Source organism: Felis catus, chromosome D1, assembly GCF_018350175.1.
Source record: "Felis catus isolate Fca126 chromosome D1, F.catus_Fca126_mat1.0, whole genome shotgun sequence".
Classification (NCBI taxonomy): domain Eukaryota; kingdom Metazoa; phylum Chordata; class Mammalia; order Carnivora; family Felidae; genus Felis; species Felis catus.
This window is the reverse complement of record NC_058377.1, coordinates 99644311-99667837: the sequence shown is the minus strand read 5'-3', so window position 1 is coordinate 99667837 and position 23527 is coordinate 99644311. Positions and strand designations below refer to the sequence as shown.

At 40.5% G+C, this 23527-nt stretch overlaps 1 protein-coding gene and 1 pseudogene across 2 annotated transcripts in view; both read left to right on the top strand.

Annotated features, from left to right (window-relative positions):
- NUP160 (nucleoporin 160) overlaps window positions 1-21344 on the top strand; it is a 52724-nt gene extending 31380 nt beyond the window's left edge. Inside the window, exons 22-36 of one of the 2 annotated variants that reach the window (XM_011286844.3) lie at window positions 43-141; window positions 1068-1187; window positions 5661-5756; window positions 5855-5949; window positions 6045-6141; window positions 6229-6334; window positions 10780-10940; window positions 13538-13598; window positions 14561-14671; window positions 14862-14985; window positions 15895-15996; window positions 16619-16760; window positions 17943-18068; window positions 19817-19921; window positions 20389-21344. In XM_011286844.3, coding sequence (XP_011285146.3) covers window positions 43-141; window positions 1068-1187; window positions 5661-5756; window positions 5855-5949; window positions 6045-6141; window positions 6229-6334; window positions 10780-10940; window positions 13538-13598; window positions 14561-14671; window positions 14862-14985; window positions 15895-15996; window positions 16619-16760; window positions 17943-18068; window positions 19817-19921; window positions 20389-20478 — 1635 coding nt within the window. In that variant the 3' untranslated portion in view covers window positions 20479-21344. Of the gene's footprint in view, window positions 1-42; window positions 142-1067; window positions 1188-5660; window positions 5757-5854; window positions 5950-6044; window positions 6142-6228; window positions 6335-10779; window positions 10941-13537; window positions 13599-14560; window positions 14672-14861; window positions 14986-15894; window positions 15997-16548; window positions 16761-17942; window positions 18069-19816; window positions 19922-20388 lie in introns of those variants that run through there. The other variant, XM_045039284.1, reaches the window with a different exon arrangement.
- Window positions 21345-23144: 1800 nt separating this feature from the next.
- On the top strand, window positions 23145-23227 carry LOC111556820 (annotated as a pseudogene).
- The last annotated feature ends 300 nt before the right edge of the window (window positions 23228-23527 follow it).

Genomic DNA, 23527 nt, shown 5'->3' with positions numbered 1-23527 from the left:
GCACTTACTTTCTAATCAGAAAGCACCTTTTATGCCTTTCAGGATTATATTCAACTGCTCCATCCCTGGTGTCAAGTCAACATTGGTTCCTGTCGATTTATGCTGGGACGTTGTTACCTGGTTACAGGAGAAGGACAGAAGGTAAATTGTATTCAAATGATGAACCTACTTCAGTGCAAAGAGGACAGTTAGTCTCCATCTAACTAGGTGAGGGGGGATGGAGTGGCACAGAATCCTCTAAATAAGGATAAAGACAACTAATGCCAGCAAGAGCCATGTGGGGGTTGTTCAGCTTTCTTGTACTTTTGCAAATTAGTTAGAACATAGGAAAACATGAAGAAGAAAATATTAAAGTCCTTTTGCCCCAGGGTGAATTTTGTAAATCAAATTTATTACTCGATTACATTGTTTTTATTACATATTTTTTAAAATGTTATGCTGCTTTCTTCCCCCATTATGGTAGTTTATCTAATTTGTTCCCTGACATCCTATTAATGTACATTTTCAGACACGCAGGAAAGTTTAAAGACTTATAATAAACAATCATATACTCACCACTCAAATTCTACAAATATTAACATATTAGTATGCTTATATTAATTTTCTTATTAAAGTTTACCTTTTAATAGCATTTAAGTTAAAAAGTGAGATAAAGAAAAATATTAAATAACGTGTCAGAGGGGTGCCTGGGTGGCTCGGTCAGTTGAGCGTCTGACTTCAGCTCAGGTCACAGTCTCACAGTTCGTGAGTTTGAGCCCCGCGTCAGGCTCTGTGCTGACAGCTCAGAGTCTGGAGCCCACTTTGGATTCTGTGTCTCCCTCTCTCTCTGCCCCTCCCAACTTGTGCTCTGTCTCTCAAAAATGAATAAACATTAAAAAACAAACAAACAAACTTTAAATAACGTGTCAGAATTTAGCAGAAAATGTAAATGTAGTCAACAGTCTTACTTTTTCTTTTTTGGCTTTCCTTTAGCACCTGAACCCGCACCCACCCACCCACCCTAATTGTTAGCACTTAGAATTGAAACAGTCCATTATAAGTCATTTTGTATCCTTTTACTTCTCCAGGCTCTCCAGTGCTTCCGCCAGGCAGCATCTGAAGTGGGCAAAGAGGAATTCCTGGATCGCTTGATTCGCTCAGAGGATGGGGAGATTGTATCCACCCCCAGGATGCAGTATTATGATAAGGTACATTGTGGCTTGGTTTGGTCTTTCTTACCTGTGTAAAAATGTATCTGAAATAATGGCTTTGGTATTGGGGGAGAAAAATAATGTGAAAATTAAGTCATTCCCGGGGCACCTGGGTGGCTCAGTCGGTTAAGCGTCTGACTTCGGCTCAGGTCATGATCTCGCGCTTCATGAGTTTGAGCCCCACGTCGGGCTCTGTGCTGACCGCTCAGAGCTTGGAGCCTGTTTCAGATTCTGTGTCTCCCTCTCTCTCTCTGACCCTCCCCCGTTCATGCTCTGTCTCTCTCTGTCTCAAAAATAAATAAACGTTAAAAAAAATTAAGTCATTCCCTGAAATTCCAAAAGAAGAGAAATGAATTTGCCTTGAGAAATTTAAAGAAATGTGTATTTTAATGAAACTGGTAAATGTTTTTAACTTCAGTGAAATTCCCATTGTGATACCATTTTATTAGCCAAGTCATCACTAGAATTTTATTAATATCAGTCTTGCCGATATCTCAAAGAATTAACTTGAGTGTTGTATTCAGCCTTAGTTTATGATTTGGCCCTCCTCTTCTGGCCTTTTTTGCTCTGGTCACTCAGTTGTTGCAAGGGTGGCCTATTATTCTCTCATGCAAGCCAAGCACACAGTCTGCCCTTCAAGACCCTTCTACCTGCTGTTCCCCTTTTTCCAAATAGTCAAACCTCAAGCCCTCGTTTCACTGAGATGTCTGTGCGTTTGTCACCACCTCGGGGAGTTCCTCTCTGTCTCCCCGGGTAGAATAGCTGTGGTGCTCGTGAGCTACGTGCTGACCTGTACCACCCCCCCACGTGCAGAGTGAGGCACTGTGAGCAGTCTCTGCCCTTGCCATCCTTCATTATTTTCCTCATAACATTTAACCATGCTTGTTGTCATATTTTGGGTATCTATTTGTTGTTATCTGAGTTCCCCACTAGAAAGTAAAGGCAGGCTTAACTACTTTGTTCATTGCTGGTTAAAGAGATAAAATGATTTTTTTTTTTTAATGAACTCTACACCCAATGTGGGACTTGAACTCATGACCCCAAGATCAGGAGTCGCATGCTTTACCGACTGAGCCAGCCAGGCACACCAAGATAAATGAAATAGATTTGTAACTCTTTTTTTTTTTTTTATCAATGTTTTTTATGTATTTTTGGGACAGAGAGAGACAGAGCATGAACGGGGGAGGGGCAGAGAGAGAGGGAGACACAGAATTGGAAACAGGCTCCAGGCTCCGAGCCATCAACCCAGAGCCTGACGCGGGGCTCGAACTCACGGACCGCGAGATCATGACCTGGCTGAAGTTGGACGCTTAACCGACTGCGCCACCCAGGCGCCCCTAGATTTGTAACTCTTAATAACCTTCCCCATCCTACTAATGGGAAAATTATTTTGAATTCTAAGGATTTTTTTAAGGGTTTTGTTTTGTTTTATGGGGGGGGGGGGACGCACAGATGAATGAGGGGCAGGGAAAGAGAGCATCCCAGGACGGACAGGGAGAGAGGGAAAGAGAGAAGTGGGGCTCAGCCAGTGTGGGACTCCAACTCACAAACTGTGAGATCATGACCTGAGCCGAGGTCAGATGCTTAACTACCGAGCCACTCGGGTGCCCCAAGATACGCCTATTTTTTTTCTTAATGATCTCCACACCCAATGTGGGGCTCGAACTCATAACCCTGAGATTAAGAGTTGCATGCTCCACCAACTAAAACAGCCAGGCCCTCTGAATTCTGAGGATTTTTAATCTGAGACTAGATAGATTTGAGGGATTGATAAATCCCCTGAAATTGTGTGCAAAATGTTGCTTGTATTTTTTCTGTGGAGAAGCTCCATAGCTTTCATCAGAAGAAACTTACTGATTCAAAACACATGAAGAATCACTGCTCCAAAAAATGCAAAAAAAGAAAAAAAAAAAAAAAAGGACTTAAGAATCACTGCTCTAGTGAACCCCAAAGTGGGCCTTGGGAAGAGAATACTCACAGAAGAATTAAATTAAGATGTGCTAATGTTTAATAGAAAGATCAACCTGGGGCGCCTGGGTGGTTCAGTCAGTTGAGCATCACACTGCCGCTCAGGGCATGATCTTGTGGTTCGAGAGTTTAAGCCCCACCGCAGACTCGTTATTTCACTGCTGTCAGCGCAGAGCCTGCTTAGGATCCTCTGTCCCCTTCTCTCTCTGCCCCTCCCTGGCTCATGCGCTCTCTCTCAATAATTAACATTTAAAAATATGTATGTAAGGATCAACGCTGGTTGATCCCTGGTGCCCTTATTTGGACCTATTACCAGGTGGTCATTTATCATTTAGTCTCAAAGCAGGTGTCTGAAAGAGTGACGGGGTCACAGCTGGGGTGGGGCACATAGTGGCACCTACACTCCTGCATTTCATTTTAGTAGATTATGTTTGATTGGTTAAATTAATTTGCACATTATATTGTTTAATTTTAATGAAAATCACCTTCACAATTTTTAAAAATTCCTTCAAAGAACCTAGATTAAGAAAGTACAAGCAGGGGCACCTGAGTGGCTGGATCAGTTGAGCATCTGACTTCAGCGCAGGTCACGATCTCACATTTTGTGGGTGCGAGCCCCTCATCGGGCTTTCTGCTGGCAACGTGGAGCCTGTTTCAGATTCTGTCTCCCTCGCTCTCTGCCCCTCCCCCCACTCATGCGCTATCAAAATAAACATTTAAAAAAAAAAGTACAAGCAAATGAGGACAAAATAGGGCTGACACTTCTGCCTTTGATCAGCCATATGGGAAGGTAAAAACAGTGACAGTCTATAATCAGGTTTGATAAGAATCAGCTGATAACAGTTGAACTTCTCGGGAATGCTATTTTAAAATAAATGTACCTTGAAATAAAATTTCAATTTAAGATAATATGAAACCATGAAAAGTATCAAGGTATTAAACATCCTACTTACCTGTGGTGGAGCGTAAATTGGTGTCAACCACTTTGAAAAACTGCCAGCGTCTACTGGCTGCAGTCATTGACATATACCCTCTGACCCAGTAATTCCAGTTCTAGATCTACCCAGAAACATGTACGTATTTACCAAAAGAGATGTGCAGTTATGTTCCAAGCAACATATTCATAACACTCATACACTAGAAACCCAAGTGTCCGTTGATAGAATGGATCATTAAATTACGGTATATTCTTTGAATGGAATACAGTATCAGTGAAAGGAATTACTGCATGTAATAACAGATCAGCCTTATAAACATGTTAAGCAAAATAAGGCAGACACACAAGAGAATTCATACCATAAGATTCTGTTTCATGAAATTAAAAACAAAACCAGTACAAGTCAGTAGTGGCTGGAAGGAGTCACATGGGAGCTTTGGAGTACTGCCATAACACAATTCTTAATTTAGGTGCTTGTTAAATGGATATGTTTACTTTGTGAACATTCAATTAGCTACATACCTAGGATTTATGTACATTTCTAAATATGTTCTTTCAGTGGAAAGTATGAAAAACTAAGCACCTAAAAGATAAATGTGTTTTATACTGTTAATAAAAGAATAAGTACTAATAAAGATCATTTTAAACTGTTTTTATCTTTATCTTCTATACATTTATATGTTGAGTGTTTTATATGTATGTATTAGATAGTTGTGTGTATATAAGTAAATACATGTGCACAGGTCTAGGAGAGTATGCACATTGGTTTTTTTTAAGATTTTTTTTTTTTAATGTTTTTTTTTGACAGAGAGAGAGAGAGAGAGAGAGAGACAGAGCACGAGCAGGGGAGGGGCAGAGAGAGAGGGAGACACAGAATCCGAAGCAGGATCCAGGCTCTGAGCGGTCAGCACAGACCCTGATGCGAGGCTCGAACTCACAGACTGTGAGACCATGACCTGAGCTGAAGTCGGATGCTCAACCGACTGAGCCACCCAGGCGCCCCATGCACAGACATTATTAATAGGGTGGACAGATAAGTTTGAAGAGCACTGTTCTGTCTTGTTTTAAAAATGGGTTATGTCAAACATCATTCTCTTTAGGGTTTTATAAGGCTATGGCGGCAATTTATTTATTGGGCTTTAAATTCGTCTATGACCTAAACAGTAGGAAAAGTTAGTGAAATTGCCAACCAATACTTACTGAGAGCCCTAAACATTGAGGATGGAGCTGTGAACAAAAAGATCAATAGGAAATTTTACAGTAAGTCTGTTGACAGTAGAATCTAAAGGAAAGTCTTTTTTTTATTGTTTGTTTATTTTAAGTAATCTCTACACCTAACGTGGGTGGCCACCAACTCACAACCCCAAAATCAAGAGTTACATGCTCTTTTAACTAAGCCAGACAGTTCTCCCTAAAGGAAAGTCATAAATATTAACCAAATAATCCTGTCTTGTAGTCAGTATCTTTGATCTTAACTAGTTGTCTTTCTGAGTGTTTTAAATCCTATTTCAGTTTGAAGTGCACTACCATATTAATTTTCATGGACACTCTCTCTATTTCTCTAGGTTTTGCGTCTACTAGATGTTATTGGTTTGCCTGAGCTGGTTATTCAGTTGGCCATGTCAGCAATAACTGAAGCAGGGGATGATTGGAAAAGTCAGGTAAGAACTAACTGTAATCTAGTTATTTCCCTTTAGATTGGTCCTGGATGTAGTATTTCAATTTCTACTCTTCTTTTCCCCCTATATTTGATATTTAGGCTACTTTAAGAACATGCATTTTCAAACATCATTTGGATTTGGGTCACAATAGCCAAGCATATGAAGCCTTAACCCACATTCCTGATTCCAGCAGGTAGTCAATCCTAGTCTTTTTTTAGAGAAGACAGTTTACCAGCTCTATTTAATCCACTGAGGCAGTTTGCCTTCACTCCTTTTTTTGCCTTCTAGGCGGTTAGATTGTCTGCGGCAGCTGGTGGTAGTTCTTTGTGAACGCTCGCAGCTACAGGATCTTGTAGAGTTTCCCTATGTGAATCTGCATAATGAGGTAATTTTACGTGTCCACTGCTGACCGGACACAGCTGTGGTGGTTGTTACTAGCTACTTTGAAATCTGATTGCTTCCCCTTCCTTAGGTTGTGGCAATAATTGAATCACGTGCACGAGCCGTGGACCTTATGACTCACAATTACTATGAGCTCCTCTATGCCTTTCACATCTATCGCCACAATTACCGAAAAGGTGAGCAGTTGAAGCCGACAGTCTTTGTTGGGGGCAACCTTAGAGTTTAGTCATGTTTACAAAAATACTGTTAGACTTATGTAATTTTTACCTTATTTTTACTATTGAATGAGTGTTCTCTACAAGCATTTGGGGAAATTATATTTAATTACAAGATTGGCTTCACCCCTTTGAAGATTACCAGCTAGCCTTAAAGAGATGCACTTATCCCATTCTAGAACATTCTTGAGGTATTTCCAGCGAGATGTCATTCCGTCTATATCTTCTGTCTGATTTTAAGACAAACTAACTTTTTTACTAGAGGCGTCTTGAATTCTTGTGGCTGGTTGTGACTTCTTGTGCCAGCTTGCTATTGGCCTTTTCTTATTTTTGTTGATTTCTTTTGAGAATAAGTTATGGACATCATTATCTCATGCATAGTTAAGATGTATCTCCTAAGGACAGTTTCTTATTTAATTTCAATACAATTGTTAGATTAAGGAAATACAACTAATTTCATGAATTAAATGTAAATATAATACTATTGTGATTTTTTAAAGTTTATTTTGAGAGAGAGAGCATGCATGTAAGAAGGGAGAAGGGAGAGAGAGAATCCCAAGCAGGCTCTGCACTCACAGCGCAGAGCCCAATATGGGGCTCAATCTCAGGAACTGTGAGATCATGACCTGAACCGAAATCAAGAGTCAGATTCTCAGCCCACTGAGCCACCCACAGGCCCCTATCATTATTATTTTTATAGCACATTCCTCCTATACCATCCTTACCCCCTGGTCTAGAATCATAATATTTCAGGGCGCCTAGGTGGCTCGGTTGCTTGGGCATCCAACCCTTGGTTTCAGCTCAGGTCATGATCTTGCAGTTTGTGAGTTTGAGCCCCACATCTGGCTCTGCAGTGACAGTACAGAGCCTGCTTGGGATTCTCTCTCTCCCTCTCTCTGTCTCTCCCCCACTCTCACTCTGTCAAAATAAATAAACTTAAAAAAAAAAATAGAATCAGAGGCACCTGGGTGGATTGTCGGTTAAGCGTCTGACTTCAGCTCAGGTCGTGGGTTCAAGCCCCATGTCGGGTTCTGTGCTGACAGCTCAGAGCCTGGAGCCTCCTTCAAATTCTGTGTCTCCCTTTCTCTCTGCCCCTCCCCCACTCATGTTCTGTCTCTCTCTGCCTCTCAAAAAACAAAAAAGGTTAAAAACAGAATCACATATTGCATATTTGTCATGTCTCTTTAGTCTCCTTTAATCTGGAGCCCTTCTTTTGGCCTTAATTTGCCCTTGGTGTCATTGATATTTTTGAAGAGTACAAGCCATTTATTTTTGTAGAATGTATCTTAGTTTGGATTTGTATGATGACTAATGAAGACTCTATCAGAACAGCTAAAATGAGCATAGCATAATGTATAAAGGAGTTGAATCACTGTGTTGTACACCTGAAACTAATGTGGCATTGTGTCAACTATACTTAAATAAAGAGATTTAAAAGAAAAAAAAAATTATGGGACACCTGGGTGACTTGGTTAAGCATTGGACTGAGTCGATTTCAGCTGAGTTCACGATCTCCCGGGTCCAGGAGATCAACCCCTGCCTGCATCTGGCTCCCTACATTTGCTGACAGCACAGAACCTGCTTGGGATTCTCTCCCTTCCCCTCTCCCCCTCTCCCCCTCTCCCCCTCCTCCTCCCCCTGCTTACACAGGCACACACACCCTCTCACTCTTTCTCAAAATAAATAAACATTAAAAAAAATTTGAGCCTTGGAGGCTTAAAAAAAATTAGTCTTTGAGATAGGAAAAAAAAAAAAGAACAGCTAAAATGAAGGGATTACATGTCTATTAGAAGATCTTATTTTACAAGATCACCATTGTGGTTCCCCTTTGGAAATGGTAACATTTTTATACCATTTTCACTCAGAAAACTTTTTTTTTTTTTTAATTTTTTTTTTTCAACGTTTATTTATTTTTGGGACAGAGAGAGACAGAGCATGAACGGGGGAGGGGCAGAGAGAGAGGGAGACACAGAATCAGAAACAGGCTCCAGGCTCTGAGCCATCAGCCCAGAGCCTGACGCGGGGCTCGAACTCGCGGACCACGAGATCGTGACCTGGCTGAAGTCGGACGCTTAACTGACTGCGCCACCCAGGCGCCCCTCAGAAAACTTTTAATAAGGTTTCTTGCTGATTTTCTTTGGCAAGAATAGATGGAAGTAATTTGTAGACATGCTCTTAATTTTCCTAATGGTAAAACGTCTGTGTATTACTTATCTCCTTGACCCATACAGAGAAATATAGGTGGTTAAGTACCGCTCCCTGTTTGCGTTTATAGTTACAACATCCATTACATCAACTTGGTTAAGACCAGTTTAGCCTGATTAATGTCCAGGTCTTTCTGAAGCAAGGCTTGTTCTTCTAACAAAATGTCTTACATATGGCAGGCACTCAGAAACATTTGTTGGGGAGAAAAAGTCAATTAACTTCAATTTAAATAAAATCGTATAAACTTTAAAACTTGGAATGAAAAATAGTTTCATTTGAAAACTAAAAGATGTTTTTAATGCCCTTTGATTTCTGGAGTCTCATGCTGTCTCAGAACAAGGTGTTCCTCAGTATCTCATTCAACCTGTGTAACTAAAGTTTTATAAAAATAATCTGCTCTTGAGCAGAGCATCCAAACATTTCTTGGTCTCATGGTGTGGAATTAGGTAACAATGTGGCTGAAAGTAGCCTTCTAAACTAGTCTTCTGTACTGTCTGGGAATGTAGTATCTAAAAGTCAAAAATCGGGGCACCTGGCTGCCTCAGTTGGTAGAGCTTGGGACTTTTGATCTCAAGATCGTGAGTTATCACAAGCCCCACATTGGATATAGAGATTACTTTCTGAATGAATGAATGAATGTCAGAAATAATATTTACATGATCTTTTTTCTTTTTTTTTTTATTGTAGTAAAATACATATAAGCTTTACTAACGTAACCACTTTTAGTATACGGTAATGCTAAGTGCATTCACATTACATGTAACCAATGTCCAGAACTTTTCATCTTGCAAAATGAAAACACTATACTCATTAAACAACAGCTTCCTATTTCCACTTCCTGCAGCCCTTGGCAACCATCATTCTACTTTCTGTCCATATGAATTTGGCTACTGGAATCATACAGTATTTTGTGTGTGTGACTGGCTTTTTTAAGTTTGTTTATTTTGAGAGAGAGATCAAGTGCAGGAGGGACAGAAGGGGGCAGGGAGGGAGAAAGAAAAATCCCAAGCAGGCTCTGCACTGTCAGTGCGAGTCTGATGTGAGGCTCAAACTCACCAGCTGTGAGAACATGACCTGAGTCAAAGTCGGACACTTAACCAACCCAGCCACCCAGGCACCCCTTTTGACTGGCTTATTTCACCTAGCATAATATCTTCAAGGTTCATCCATATTGTAGCATGTAACTTCTTTTTGAAAAAAAAATTTTTTTAACATTTACTTATTTTTGAGAGACAGAAAGAGACAGAGCATGAACGGGGTAGGGTCAGAGAGAGACAGGGAGACACAGAATCTGAAACAGGCCCCAGGCTCTGAGCTGTCAGTACAGAGCCCGATGCAGGGCTCGAACCCACCAACTGTGAGATCATGACCTGAGTTGAAGTCAGACACTTAACCAACTGAGCCACCCAGGCGCCCACATGTAACTTCTTTTTAAGACTGAACAATATTTCATTATATATATATATATATGTCACATTTTGTTCATCCATCATTGGATGCTTGGATTGCCATCATCTTTTGGATAATATGAGTAAAGGCTGCTATGAACAAGGGCATACAAATATCTCCTCAAAGCCCTGTTTTCCATATTTGGACTATATGTCCAGGAGTGAAATTGCTGGATCACAAGGTAATCCCATTTTTAATTTTTTGAGGAACTGTCAATACTGTTTTCCATAGCAGGTACACCAATTTACATTCCCACCAGCAGTGTAAAGCAGTTTCAGTTTTTCCACATCCTCACCAACACAGGATTGTGTGTGTGTGTGTGTGTGTGTGTGTGTGTGTGTGTTTAATGTTTGTTTATTTTTGAGGGAAAGACAAAGCATGAGCAAGGGAGGGGCAGAGAGAGAGGGAGACACAGAATCCGAACGCAGGGCTTGAACTCACGGACCGTGAGATCATGACCTGAGCTGAAGTTGGACACTCAACCGACTGAGCCACCCAGATACCCCAGGATTTTTGGGGGTTTTAAGTTAAACTCAATCTTGTTTTAAATTTTATTATTTGATTAGTATAACACATTCTCTAAAACACATTTTTTTAATATTTTATTTTTTAAGTAATCTCTACACCCAACATGGGGCTTGAATTTACAACCCCAGGATTAAGAGTCACATACTCTTCGGGCAGAGCCAGCCAGGAGCCCGTCTAAAACACGTTTTTGAAGTTCTGATGTCTGACTTATTATTGCCTCCTAGCTGGTACAGTGATGTTTGAGTATGGAATGCGTCTTGGCAGAGAAGTTCGAACTCTGCGGGGACTTGAGAAGCAAGGCAACTGTTACTTGGCCGCTGTTAACTGTTTACGACTTATTCGTCCAGAATACGCGTGGATCGTCCACCCAGCATCTGGTGCAGTGGTATGAAAACTTTCCATCTTGGAGTTTGGAGATCATTTGGCTTATTAGGGTTGGTCCTTTTGAAACTGGTTTGGTCCTTTAGAAAACATCACCTCATTTTGCTTCATTTCATTTAAAATTTCTGCTGGGATATTTGTGAACTTAACTATTTTTGCAACAATTCAGTTCTGTATTACTACCCCTTTAGTTCTCAAGTTTAGAATTATTATAGGAAGAAGTATTGCAGTGTGGTTTTTGAATTAGACCTAACTTCAAGCAGATTACTTAATGTTTTGGTGTCCAGTTACCCTTTTGCATAAAATAGGGATGATGATGATGATGTCTACCTTGTAGGATTTGGGGGGTGTTAAATGAGATCATTCATGTAGATTGCTTAGAACAGTGACAGTGCTGGCACAAAAACAGACACATAGACCAATGGAATAGAATAGAAACCCCAGAACTAGACCCACAAACGTATGGCCAACTCATCTTTGACAAAGCAGGAAAGAACATCCAATGGAAAAAAGACAGCCTCTTTAACAAATGGTGCTGGGAGAACTGGGCAGCAACATGCAGAAGGTTGAAACTAGACCACTTTCTCACACCATTCACAAAAATAAACTCAAAATGGATAAAGGACCTAAATGTGAGACAGGAAACCATCAAAACCTTAGAGGAGAAAGCAGGAAAAGACCTCTCTGACCTCAGCCGTAGCAATCTCTTACTCGACACATCCCCAAAGGCAAGGGAATTAAAAGCAAAAGTGAATTACTGGGACCTTATGAAGATAAAAAGCTTCTGCACAGCAAAGGAAACAACCAACAAAACTAAAAGGCAACCAACGGAATGGGAAAAGATATTCGCAAATGACATATCGGACAAAGGGCTAGTATCCAAAATCTATAAAGAGCTCACCAAACTCCACACCTGAAAAACAAATAGCCCAGTAAAGAAATGGGCAGAAAACATGAATAGACACTTCTCTAAAGAAGACATCCGGATGGCCAACAGGCACATGAAAAGATGTTCAGCGTCGCTCCTTATCAGGGAAATACAAATCAAAACCACACTCAGGTATCACCTCACGCCAGTCAGAGTGGCCAAAATGAACAAATCAGGAGACTCTAGATGCTGGAGAGGATGTGGAGAAACAGGAACCCTCTTGCACTGTTGGTGGGAATGCAAATTGGTGCAGCCGCTCTGGAAAGCAGTGTGGAGGTTCCTCAGAAAATTAAAAATAGACCTACCCTATGACCCAGCAATAGCACTGCTAGGAATTTATCCAAGGGATACAGGAGTACTGATGCATAGGGCCACTTGTACCCCAATGTTCATAGCAGCACTCTCAACAATAGCCAAATGATGGAAAGAGCCTAAATGTCCATCAACTGATGAATGGATAAAGAAATTGTGGTTTATATACACAATGGAATACTACGTGGCAATGAGAAAAAATGAAATATGGCCTTTTGTAGCAACGTGGATGGAACTGGAGAGTGTGATGCTAAGTGAAATAAGCCATACAGAGAAAGACAGATACCATATGGTTTCACTCTTATGTGGATCCTGAGAAACTTAACAGGAACCCATGGGGGAGGGGAAGGAAAAAAAAAAAAAAAGAGGTTAGAGTGGGAGAGAGCCAAAGCATAAAAGACTGTTAAAAACTGAGAACAAACTGAGGGTTGATGGGGGGTGGGAGGGAGGGGAGGGTGGGTGATGGGTATTGAGGAGGGCACCTTTTGGGATGAGCACTGGGTGTTGTATGGAAACCAATTTGTCAATAAATTTCATATATATATAAATAAAAAATAAAAAAAAAGAACAGTGACAGTGCCTGACCTGCAAAAAGTGCTCAGCAAATGGTCACTGCTTCTATTTCAGTCATTTTTGTTAATTAAATCTACAATTACTGTTTTAAAGAATGTGCACTTTGAGTTTTTCTTGTCATGCTGATGGGGTCATATATGCACAGCTACTTGTGCTGTGTATAGTTCCTGCATTTACTAGGCTGTTTCCTGTGGTTAGGGCTGCAGAATATAACTCTGGAACCAAGGAAAGTCAAGTCGTTTATATGGGGGTTAAATCCATGTCCTTAGACCCAATAACATGTTAGAGCTAAGTTGGCCAACTTGGCAAACAACTCCTGTGTCTGATAGTTACAGTACCTTTGTAAGAAGAGCTGTGCTGGTTGAAATAAACATAATTTATGTGGAGAGAATTTAAGCATGAGAGCTCTGGATCAGTTAATGATCTCAAAATACAGCTGACCCTTGAACAACACAAGTTTGAACTGTACAAGTCCACTTATACACAGCTTTTGTTAGTAAATACAATAATGTAAATGTATTTTCTCATGATTTTTTTGATTTGCTCCAGCTCATTTCATTGTAAAAATATAGTACATAGTACAGATAACATACAAAATATATGTTAGTCGACTGTTTATGTTATTGGTAAGGCTCTTTCTGGTCATCAGTAGGCTATTAAGTTTTGGGGCGAGTCAGAAGTTATATGCAGATTTTCAACTGTACAGGGGTTTGGCATCCAACCCCCACATTGTTCAAGCATCAACTGTACCAGCTTTTCACATTTAAGCACTTGTTTTGTCTTTACAGTGTGATCGCCCTGGCACGTCCCCTAAGAGGAATCATGATGGAGAATGCACAGCTGCTCCAAGTGAGTTGGACATCTCCCGCGGATTCTTTGCTGGACAATAATTATATTGTTATGTTACAGTATTATTTGTATTAAATGTGTGTTTTTGTATAGTAGTTGTAAATTATGTACAGTACTGTAAAAATATTGTGAAGTTCCTTCTTTTAGCTTATTTTCAAGATTTTAATCTGCTAGAAGTTGGCTGGCAGCTCTTGGAAAACTTCGTATGGCTGCACGAGAAATGAAGATGCTCGAAAGAGAGTGCTTGTTTTTGTTGCTTGCTGTATTTGAATCAGCTTAGTGTCAAACTTGTTTTATCGGGCTCCTTGCCTATTACCATGGAGGCATTGTATTGCTTCTTAAAAAGCCTGGGCTCCAGAGTTGGACACACCTGGTTATAATTCTGCCTTTCTCACTGTGGGCATGTTCCTTTTATACTGATGTAGACAACTGCATTTCAGGGTTGTAAGAGTTAAAGGAAATTCTTTGGAAAGTACCTTGTAAGCATCTTCTCAACTGCAGCTGTTATTTGAGTACTTTGATTTGGCTCAGCTGCATGCTGGACACAGGGCTATTGCTTTATTTTTTTTTTATTTTTTTTTTCTAACGTTTATTTATTTTTGAGACCGAGAGAGAGACAGAGCATGAACGGGGGAGGGTCAGAGAGAGGGAGACACAGAATCCGAAACAGGCTCCAGGCTCTGAGCGGTCAGCACAGAGCCTGACGCATGGCTCGAACTCACGGACCAAGCGATCATGACCTGAGCCGAAGTCAGCCGCTTAACCGACTGAGCCACCCAGGCGCCCCCTGTTGCCTTATTTTTAAGTTCACTTTTATGGAGCCCTGTGTTTTCCCTCTAGTGCCTTTGGAATTGACACTGAATTCATGTTTAGTGGAAATTGACAGACTGAGTTAATAGGCACTGATGAGACACACTTCCTTTGTACTTTGGGAATTGAAAACATTTTTCTTTGGCTTCTAGCCAATCGGCAGATTGAAATTCTGGAACTGGGAGACCTGGAAAAAGAGTGTTCCTTGGCCCGAATCCGCCTCACTCTGGCTCAGCATGACCCGTCAGCAGTTGCAGTTGCAGGTAGGAATGAGGCATTCTGGGAGCACTGGCAGCACGCTTCGCTTCAGGCCGGGCGGTGGACACAGTAGGCTAGACTGGCCAGAGCCTCTCACTCTTCCTCTGAGATGCTCATACCAGGGGCGGCTTTGGGGCTTTGGGTCATCCACATACACCATTGTTTGCACTAAAAAGCTCTTTTCCATTTTCACAGGAAGTTCATCAGCAGAGGAGATGGTCTCTCTCTTGGTTCAGGCTGGCCTTTTTGACACTGCCATATCCCTCTGTCAGACTTTTAAGCTTCCCTTGACGCCAGTCTTTGAGGGACTTGCTTTCAAGTATGTATGAAATTGTCTTTCCATGGTCTTCATTTTCTTTTTCTTTTTTTTTAACGTTTATTTTTGAGAGAGAATGAGTTGGGGAGGGGCAAAGAGAGAGGGGGACAGAGGATCTGAAGCAGGCTGCACACTGTCAGCACAGTACCTAAGCCAGTTGTGCTTTAAAGAAATGCTTTTGTCTAGTCTACCACAGTGATTTTTATAATTTCTTTTTTTTTTTTTTTCAACGTTTATTTATTTTTGGGACAAAGACAGAGCATGAACGGGGGAGGGTCAGAGAGAGAGGGAGACACAGAATCGGAAACAGGCTCCAGGCTCTGAGCCATCAGCCCAGAGCCCGACGCGGGGCTCGAACTCACAGACCGCGAGATCGTGACCTGTCTGAAGTCGGACGCTTAACCGACTGCGCCACCCAGGCGCCTCTATAATTTCTTTTAATTATGTTTTTTTTAATCTTGATTTATAGCTTCTCTTGAGAACTCAAAAAACCTGGCATTCCCAGGCCTACATTCCCACAGGACAGTAGATAATGTGGTGTCAACAGTGGGGTCCATTTTAGAAAAGGCATGTATTCAATCCTTTAGGCCCCTGTAAGCATTATTAAAAAGTACTTTTTATCGAAGTAACCTTGTACCTAAATATTAGTCAAGTAGTTTGTGAATTGGAAATATTTTTTAAACTTTTAGAATTTTTCCCTTAGAAGTAAATTCTCTCTTAACACTTACCAATGGCCTTGTGGGTCCTCCAGTTATATGGCTGTAAGGAGAGGAAAGAGCCAGTATTCTCCAGTAGTGAATTCAGCAGCAGACCAGAGCTAAAGTTATCACCTTATCTCTAGTTTTGGTAACAAAATAATGTGATTGTTTTCAGCAGATTAGTTTATGGCGTGTGGAACCATTTTTGTTGCAGATGCATCAAGTTGCAGTTAGGGGGCGAGGCAGCCCAAGCAGAAGCCTGGTCCTGGCTAGCAGCCAATCAGCTCTCATCAGTCATCACCACTAAGGAGTCCAGGTACAGCTCTAGTGCTCCTCTGCCCCAAAGGGCTTACCTTCCAAACACTTCCCCTAGTGCCCAATTCATGTCTACCTGAATGCACTTCAGTTTCTTCAGAATCCTTCTCTAACCCTAACCCTCAGTAAAATTCCCTTCCTTGAATCGCATTTACAATTTGTATTACACAACTTTAGAATTGGGGCATTTAACGATTTGGCAGTCCTCTGACATTAGTTTTCAACCCCTAAATTAGCATACCAATATCACTACTAAAATACAGATCTATTGCCCTCATTTTCTAAAGCAGAACTTCTGCATGATTCTAATGCTTGATCGGGTTTGGAAACAGTGATGTGAGCCTATTTCCTTGTTTTAGAAATCCGTAACAAAGAAGTTAAATGAATTGTGTAGTTGAGTAAAGATGTGATTAGTGGGAGAGATACAATCCATGTCATTTGGTTTCTAGTACTACCTCTAAGTCACATTGACCCTAATGATATTAGTTGCCATGTAGTTATATTTTCAGGTCAGTTGTGAGCTTCTAAAGATTTTTTTTCTCCTTGTAAATAGATGCTTTGAATGGCGCTGTAAATATCTGTTAAGAATCTGGAACTCATTAGTCCTTTCTGCTTTTATCAAGTGCTACAGATGAAGCATGGAGACTATTATCAACTTATCTGGAAAGGTACAAAGTTCGGAATAACTTATATCACCACTGTGTAATCAACAAGCTCTTGTCTCATGGAGTACCTCTACCTAATTGGCTAATAAACAGTTACAAGGTAAGTGGTATCTTAACTCGTATAGAGTAAGAAGCTGGTCGTTATCAGTATGAATAACTTCATGAGATGATTAAAAAGTAGAGGTGATAATTTATGGAAACATACTGACATATACTTTGGGCAACTTCTTAAAGTTAGCTAAAAACACTAAGAACAGCTGAACTTGAATTCTGTATGAAGTACTGGGTGTTTAGAATTAAAGTTCTACAGGTTAGTGATTAAGTTCATGCCTGCTTATGTGCTCAACTGAACAATGACTATATGCATGACACAGTATTTACTGTTCATTACGCAAAAAATTCACAGGAGTGAGTGGAGTTGTTTTCAAAACTGCAGCAGGGTTTAAGTTTTGTCAAAATTGGGTTGTTGGAATGCCTGCATCAGAATTATTTGGGTAGTGGGCTTCTTCAAAATACAGATTCCTGAGCCCCATTCCAGACGTAGAGAATCAGGTTATCTGGAGCCATATTTTAGATCTGGGATCTATATTTTAACAAGCTCCTAATTTGAAATAATGCATGCTTAAGTGTGAAAGCTATATCTGAAATACATAGAGTGAAATAGGGAAAGAGAGAAGGTAATGCTTAAAATCAGGAAAACTGATCTTTTTTTTCTTTTTGGGTTTTGTTGTTGTTAAACTAGAAAGTAGAAAAGCAGCTAAGATGATGAAAGTTACAAATGTGATCATATCAGAATATGGAAAGCATAATTACATAGTTAGTAGAGCCCTTCCAAACTGAGGTTGTTTTCACTTTTGTTTCACCCTGAGTTGAAAAGATTTAATTCCGGTACTGAAAGTTGGTAATTAACTTCTTTTGCATTTGTCATTCATATATTTCTGGGAATTAACGTGAATATATCATCTCTTCAGTACTCAGCATTTCTGAGAAGGTTTGTTGACTTTTACTACTTACTGTGACACTGAAGTAGAAAAATAATAAAATGTGTCTTAGATTACAAAACAGGGCAGGAAGACCACTTAACAGATAAAGTCTTACAAGGTACCCAGAAGTAATTGGGCTCTAAGGAATCCAACCCTTGTCCCAGGATAAGTAAACCAAGATGCTCATTTATTTTTATTGAGAAGTATAAATCCCAGGGAATTAGACACTCTGCATCCTTTGGTCACTGCCCAGGGAAAATGGAAATAGGTAGATGTTCTTAATCTCTGACTCTTTACAGAAGGTCGATGCCGCTGAGTTGCTCCGTTTGTACTTAAATTATGACCTTTTAGAAGAAGCTGTGGATTTGGTTTCAGAATATGTAGATGCTGTATTGGGGAAAGGACATCAGTACTTTGGAATTGAGGTAGGCGGCATGCATACGTGTTTCTGTATTATCACTCTAATAAAGTCAGGGTGTGAAAGTAGATTGAGCTATAGAATAGTGGATTTACCCTTTACTATTTGTAGTTACACGATTAGTTATTTCGTTTTTGTTGTTTTTTAAGATTTTATTTTTCGGGTGCCTGGTTGGCTGAGTCAGTTGAGTGTCCAACTCTTGATTTCAGTTCATTTCATGATTTGACAGTTCATGGGATCGAGCCCCACATCAGCTCTGAGCTGCCAGCTTGGGATTCTCTCTCTCTCTCTCTCTCTCTGTCTCTCTGACCCTCACCCACTTGCATGCATTTGCACACTCTCTGTCTCAAAATAAAGAAAGAAACTTTAAGAAAAAAAAAAGGGTGTCTTTTTTTGTTTTGTTTTTAATTTTTTTTTAACGTTTATTTATTTTTGAGACAGAGACAGAGCATGAACAGGGGAGGAGCAGAGAGAGAGGGAGACACAGAATCTGAAACAGGCTCCAGGCTCTGAGCTGTCAGCACAGAGCCCGACGCAGGGCTCGAACTCACGGACCGTGAGATCATGAGATCATGACCTGAGCCGAAGTCGGACACTTAACCGACAAAGCTACCCAGGCGCCCCAAAAAAGGTTTTGTTTTTAAGTAATGTTTACACCCAGCATGGGACTCAGCTCACAACCCCAAGATTAATAGTTGCATGCTTCACCAACTGAGCCAGCCAGGAGTCCTCACGACTAGTTGTCCTTATAATCAGGAACTGGCACTGTAGGATTTCCCAGTTTCCTGTTTATAAAATGGAAATACATTTCATTTTTCTCCATCAAAGGAACGTAGCTTTAGTTAGTATTTAGAGGAAAGAGGTAATTAAGAACAAAATGCTATTTTCTGTGTTCCAAAACTGTGCTGAATTTCTGCAAGTGTTTTCTCGTTTAATCCTTACAGCCACCTATGGGAGATTGTTTTACCCCCCCCCTTTTTTTTAAACCCACAAAGAAACAGAGGTTCAAAAGTTAAGTAAGTTGCCAAAGCTCACACAGATGGTAAATGGAAGAGCCAGGTCTAAAATCTGGGTCTACAAAGCCAAGCTCTTAAACTCTCAGAAAAGTATTCAGAACTTTGAAAGGTGAGCTTTCCTTTTCCAAACTTTTCTTTCCAGTTAATTTGAATCTATATTTCAGACTGCAAATAGAAGCATTCATTGACAGTTTAGAGTTTTATTGAGTGTATTTTTCCTTGATAGGCCTTAGGGTTACTTTAAGATAAGAGGTGACATGAATTTAAAAATACATTTGGGGCCCCTGGGTAGCTCAGTTGGCTAAGCATCCAACGTTGGCTCAAGTCATGATCTCATGGTTTGTGGGTTGGAGCCCTGCGTCGGGCTCCATAGTGACAGCTCAGAGCCTGGAGCCTACTTCAGAATCTGTCTTTCCCTCTCTCTCTCCCTCCCTTCTTCCCTCCCTGTCTCTCTCTCTCTCTCTCTCTCAAAAAAAAAAAAAAATTAAAAAAAAACATTAAAAAAAATTTTAAATACATTTGATTTCACTAAGAAAAGGACAAGTTTCCCAGTTGAAAAGAGAAGCGAGGGGGTGGGGGTGGTACAAATGTGTGTCTGTGTATATGTACATACATACACACACAATTTCTTACTGTGAAAAAAAATTACTAGTTTATGTTGTCCAAACCTATGAAACTACACAGAAGAAATGGTCCACTTTTGAGATTTTCTTCAAATAGAAGATATTTTTCTTTCCAGTTTCCATTGTCTGCAACAGCTCCGATGGTGTGGCTCCCATACTCTTCTATTGACCAGCTTCTCCAGGCTCTGGGAGAGAACAGTGCCAACAGTCACAACATTGCTGTAAGTCAGTCCTTTCGTGAGGCGGGGCAGGTGTCTTTTATAAGCCCTTGCACTAGCACTCCCACCTGAAGCTGGCTCTTCAGCTCTCAAGGATTAAGGGGAGAACAGAAAACATTTGTTGCCCTTAACATGCTGCTCCAATCTCTTTATAAAATGATTAGTTAAATCACATGTAGCCTCTCCGGTTCTGAGAAGATAGCCAGTAATGCATTTATTAAAATACTGGTGTGATTTGCATGTTTAGAAAATTCATTAGAACAGGAGTGGGATAGTGTGTGTGAACAGTGGAATCCAATTTTATCAGAATCACAGAACAGACTCCGGTACTGAATGTTGAGTAAGTGAAGCAGAGTGGCGGACATCTTTATTAGGGGGAAGCTAGTTGGTGAAGTCAAAGTGATGACTAACTTCAGTCTTTTTTTAGTCCTTGACCTATTCTGTAACGATTCCCTTCTTTTCTCCTCCAGCTGTCCCAGAAAATACTTGACAAATTGGAGGACTACCAGCAAAAAGTTGATAAAGCAACACGAGATTTATTATATCGTCGGAACTTGTGATCTGGATGATTGCCTAGCTTTTGTAACCGCTTGGTGCCTCTTAGGGCTTAAGACTTTACCCTACAGGAACCCTGGATTCCAGGACAATTTTTATACCTGCAAATGGTGTGTGCAACATCGAGTCTGCATCCTGCACAAGAGAAGAGGGCAGATGAGTCACAGAACCTGTGCTTGCTGGCGGTGCTAACACACAATTTCTGGTTCTCAACCTTGGTCTCAAACAGCTGCTTTTGTATATGATTCACAAGCTTTTTTAGAGTTTCTATTTTTTTAAACAACCGAAGACATTCTTTATCTGCAAATTGAAACCCACCCTCACTTGGCACAGTAGCTGATGGTGGTGGTTGGTTGTGGCCAACCACTGGACGCAGCCACTACAGACCCTTTCATTCTTCCTGCCACTGTCTGTATTTCAGTGGAATTATTTTGGCCCAGAACTGACATGTATTTTCTGTATTGCAAACAGAGGCTAATGATTTTGCATACTCTTTTCATTATTTATTGTGGAGTTTTTGTATGATCTTCAATAAACTATTAAATAACTTGCCTAAATTAAACCTAAAATGATGATCAGCTGTGAAAGAAGCTGGTTTTGAATCTGGTTCTGAGGCTAAACTCTTAGCTAAGAAAAAAATAAGGGATTTTACCTACAAAAGTAACCAATTTTCAAGGTAAATTCTGTTAACTTCTATGATTTATGATAATCAAGCCGGACTTGATCATACAACTTGTCTAATAATGTATTGGACCAAAATATAAACTGTCCTGGTCGGATTCAGAGTATTCATGTCCACAGATTTGGGGGGATCATGAAAAGTAAAATCTTGGATTTTATTCTGTATATTAAAATGTATCTTTTAAGGAAATGATCTGTATATTACTTGCTTGTATGCCCTTTGACCTCTCTTGAGTTTTTCATAAGCCTTTAATTTTTATACTATCAATACCATAATTACATTATATATTTTAAATAACAATGTGAGCTTCACTGTGGTATTGTTATTGGTAGATATTTAGATGTATGGCTCTTTTTTCATTTTAGCTCTGCCAAGATTAATGTGAAGTGTTTGATGTAATTGGGACTAGAAGAGCCCTTGCCCTGCCAGATCTTCATAAACCCGTGTGGCTCCCAAGTATAGCAAGAAATACACATTTATAACCAAATATACACATATAAAACCAAAAGAAAGGTTTCACAGAATATGTATTTGTTGCTGTGTAACCTGACGCTTTCATGAATGACTAATGGATCATAAGCCACAGTCTGAAAAAATCAAATCCTCTTGTAGCCATTTTGGAGAACAGGAAGTAGCTTGAGACTGGCCCTGTTCCAGAAATTTAGCCACCTGTGTTGCTCATCAGAGCAGTAGCTTCCATGGTGGCAGTTCACAAGACCCTGACCAGTTTTTCCTGTTGTCAGTATTTTGGTTCAAGACCCCACCCATGCTGGAGCAAACCCAGCTCTTCTGTCCTTTTCCTTCCTTTCTTTTTTTTTTTTTTTTAATGTTTATTTATTTATTTTGGGGAGAGAGCACGGCTGGGGGGGTGGGGCAGAAAGAGAGGGAGAAATGGAGAATCCCAAGTAGGTTCCACACTGTCAGCACAGAGCCCAACACAGGGCTCAAACTCACAAACTGAGAGCATGACCTGAGCCAAAATCAAGAGTTGGATGCTTAACCAACTGAGCCACCCAGGCACCCGTCTTCTATTTTCTCCCACCTTCTTCACTTTGGTTTCCAACCAGAACAGACGATGGAAATTCTTTCACTTCACTTTTCTCTCCACTTTAGTTCTGCATTTTTGTTTTCCTGGACTATGTGATGTTTTCATAGTCCATTATTATTATTCCTTGCATCGTTATTCCTTGTTTTTCCCACGCCAAAAATTTCTGATTACAAAATGTTACTAAAAGAGTTCCTCCTAGGGAGCCTGAGTGGCTCAGTCATTAAGCATCCAGCTCTTGGTTTTGGCTCAGGTCATGATCTCACTCATGGTTTGTGAGTTTGAGCCCCACGTTGGGCTCCACACTGTCAGTGCTTGAAATTTTCTCTCTCCACTGCTCGCTCGCTCTCTCTCAAAACTTAAAAAACAAAAGCTCCCTCTTAACGGGCACATAGCTAGCTCAGTCAGGGGAGACACAACTCTTGATATCAGCGGATATCAGGGTTGTGAGTTTGAGCCTCACCTTGGGTGTAGAGATTACACTAAAATGAAATCCTGAAAAAAAAAAAAAAAAAAAAAAGCTGCCTCCTGTGCTCACTTCTGCAGCACATATACTGAAAATTGGAATACAGGATACAGGGGCACCTGGATGGCTCAGTCAGTTAAACGTCCAACTTCAGGTCATGATCTCATGGTTCATGGGTGTCAACACAGAGCCCGCTTCAGATCCTCTGTCCTCCCCTCTCTCTCTGCCTCTTCCCTGCTGGTTCTCTCTCTATCAAAATATATGAATAAACTTAAAAGCCACCTAGATGGCTCAGTCGGTTGGGCGTCTGACTTCGGCTCAGGTCATGAGCTCACGGTTCGCGGGTTCGAGCCCCGTGTCGGGCTCTGTGCTGACAGCTCAGAGCCTGGAGCCTGCTTCTGATTCTGTGTCTCCCTCTCTCTCTGCCCCTCCCCACTCATGCTCTGTCTCTCTCTGTCTCAGAAATAAATAAACAAAAAACAAAAAAAATTGGAACAATACAGAGATTAGCATGGCCCCTATGCAAGGATGACACAAATTCGCCAAGTATTCCATTAAAAAAGAAAAAAAACAACTCCCCCCTTTTTAGTACTTAACTGCCATTAAATAAAGATAAGACTCTCAAAGGGAAATTTTATCATTCTTCGTGTAACAATGTGTAACTGATAAGGTCCCTACCTTAACAGCCTGTGACAAAATATTTCCTGTGGATAATAGAATTGATGATACACATGAGGTTCATATTGACCATTCTTACCAAGTTTATCACTGATTTTTGTGACCTTCCAAGAAAAGCTAATTTGTTCTATAAATACATTGTGCATTGTCACCTCTGCCAGTCGTCCTCACTGAAACACTCGA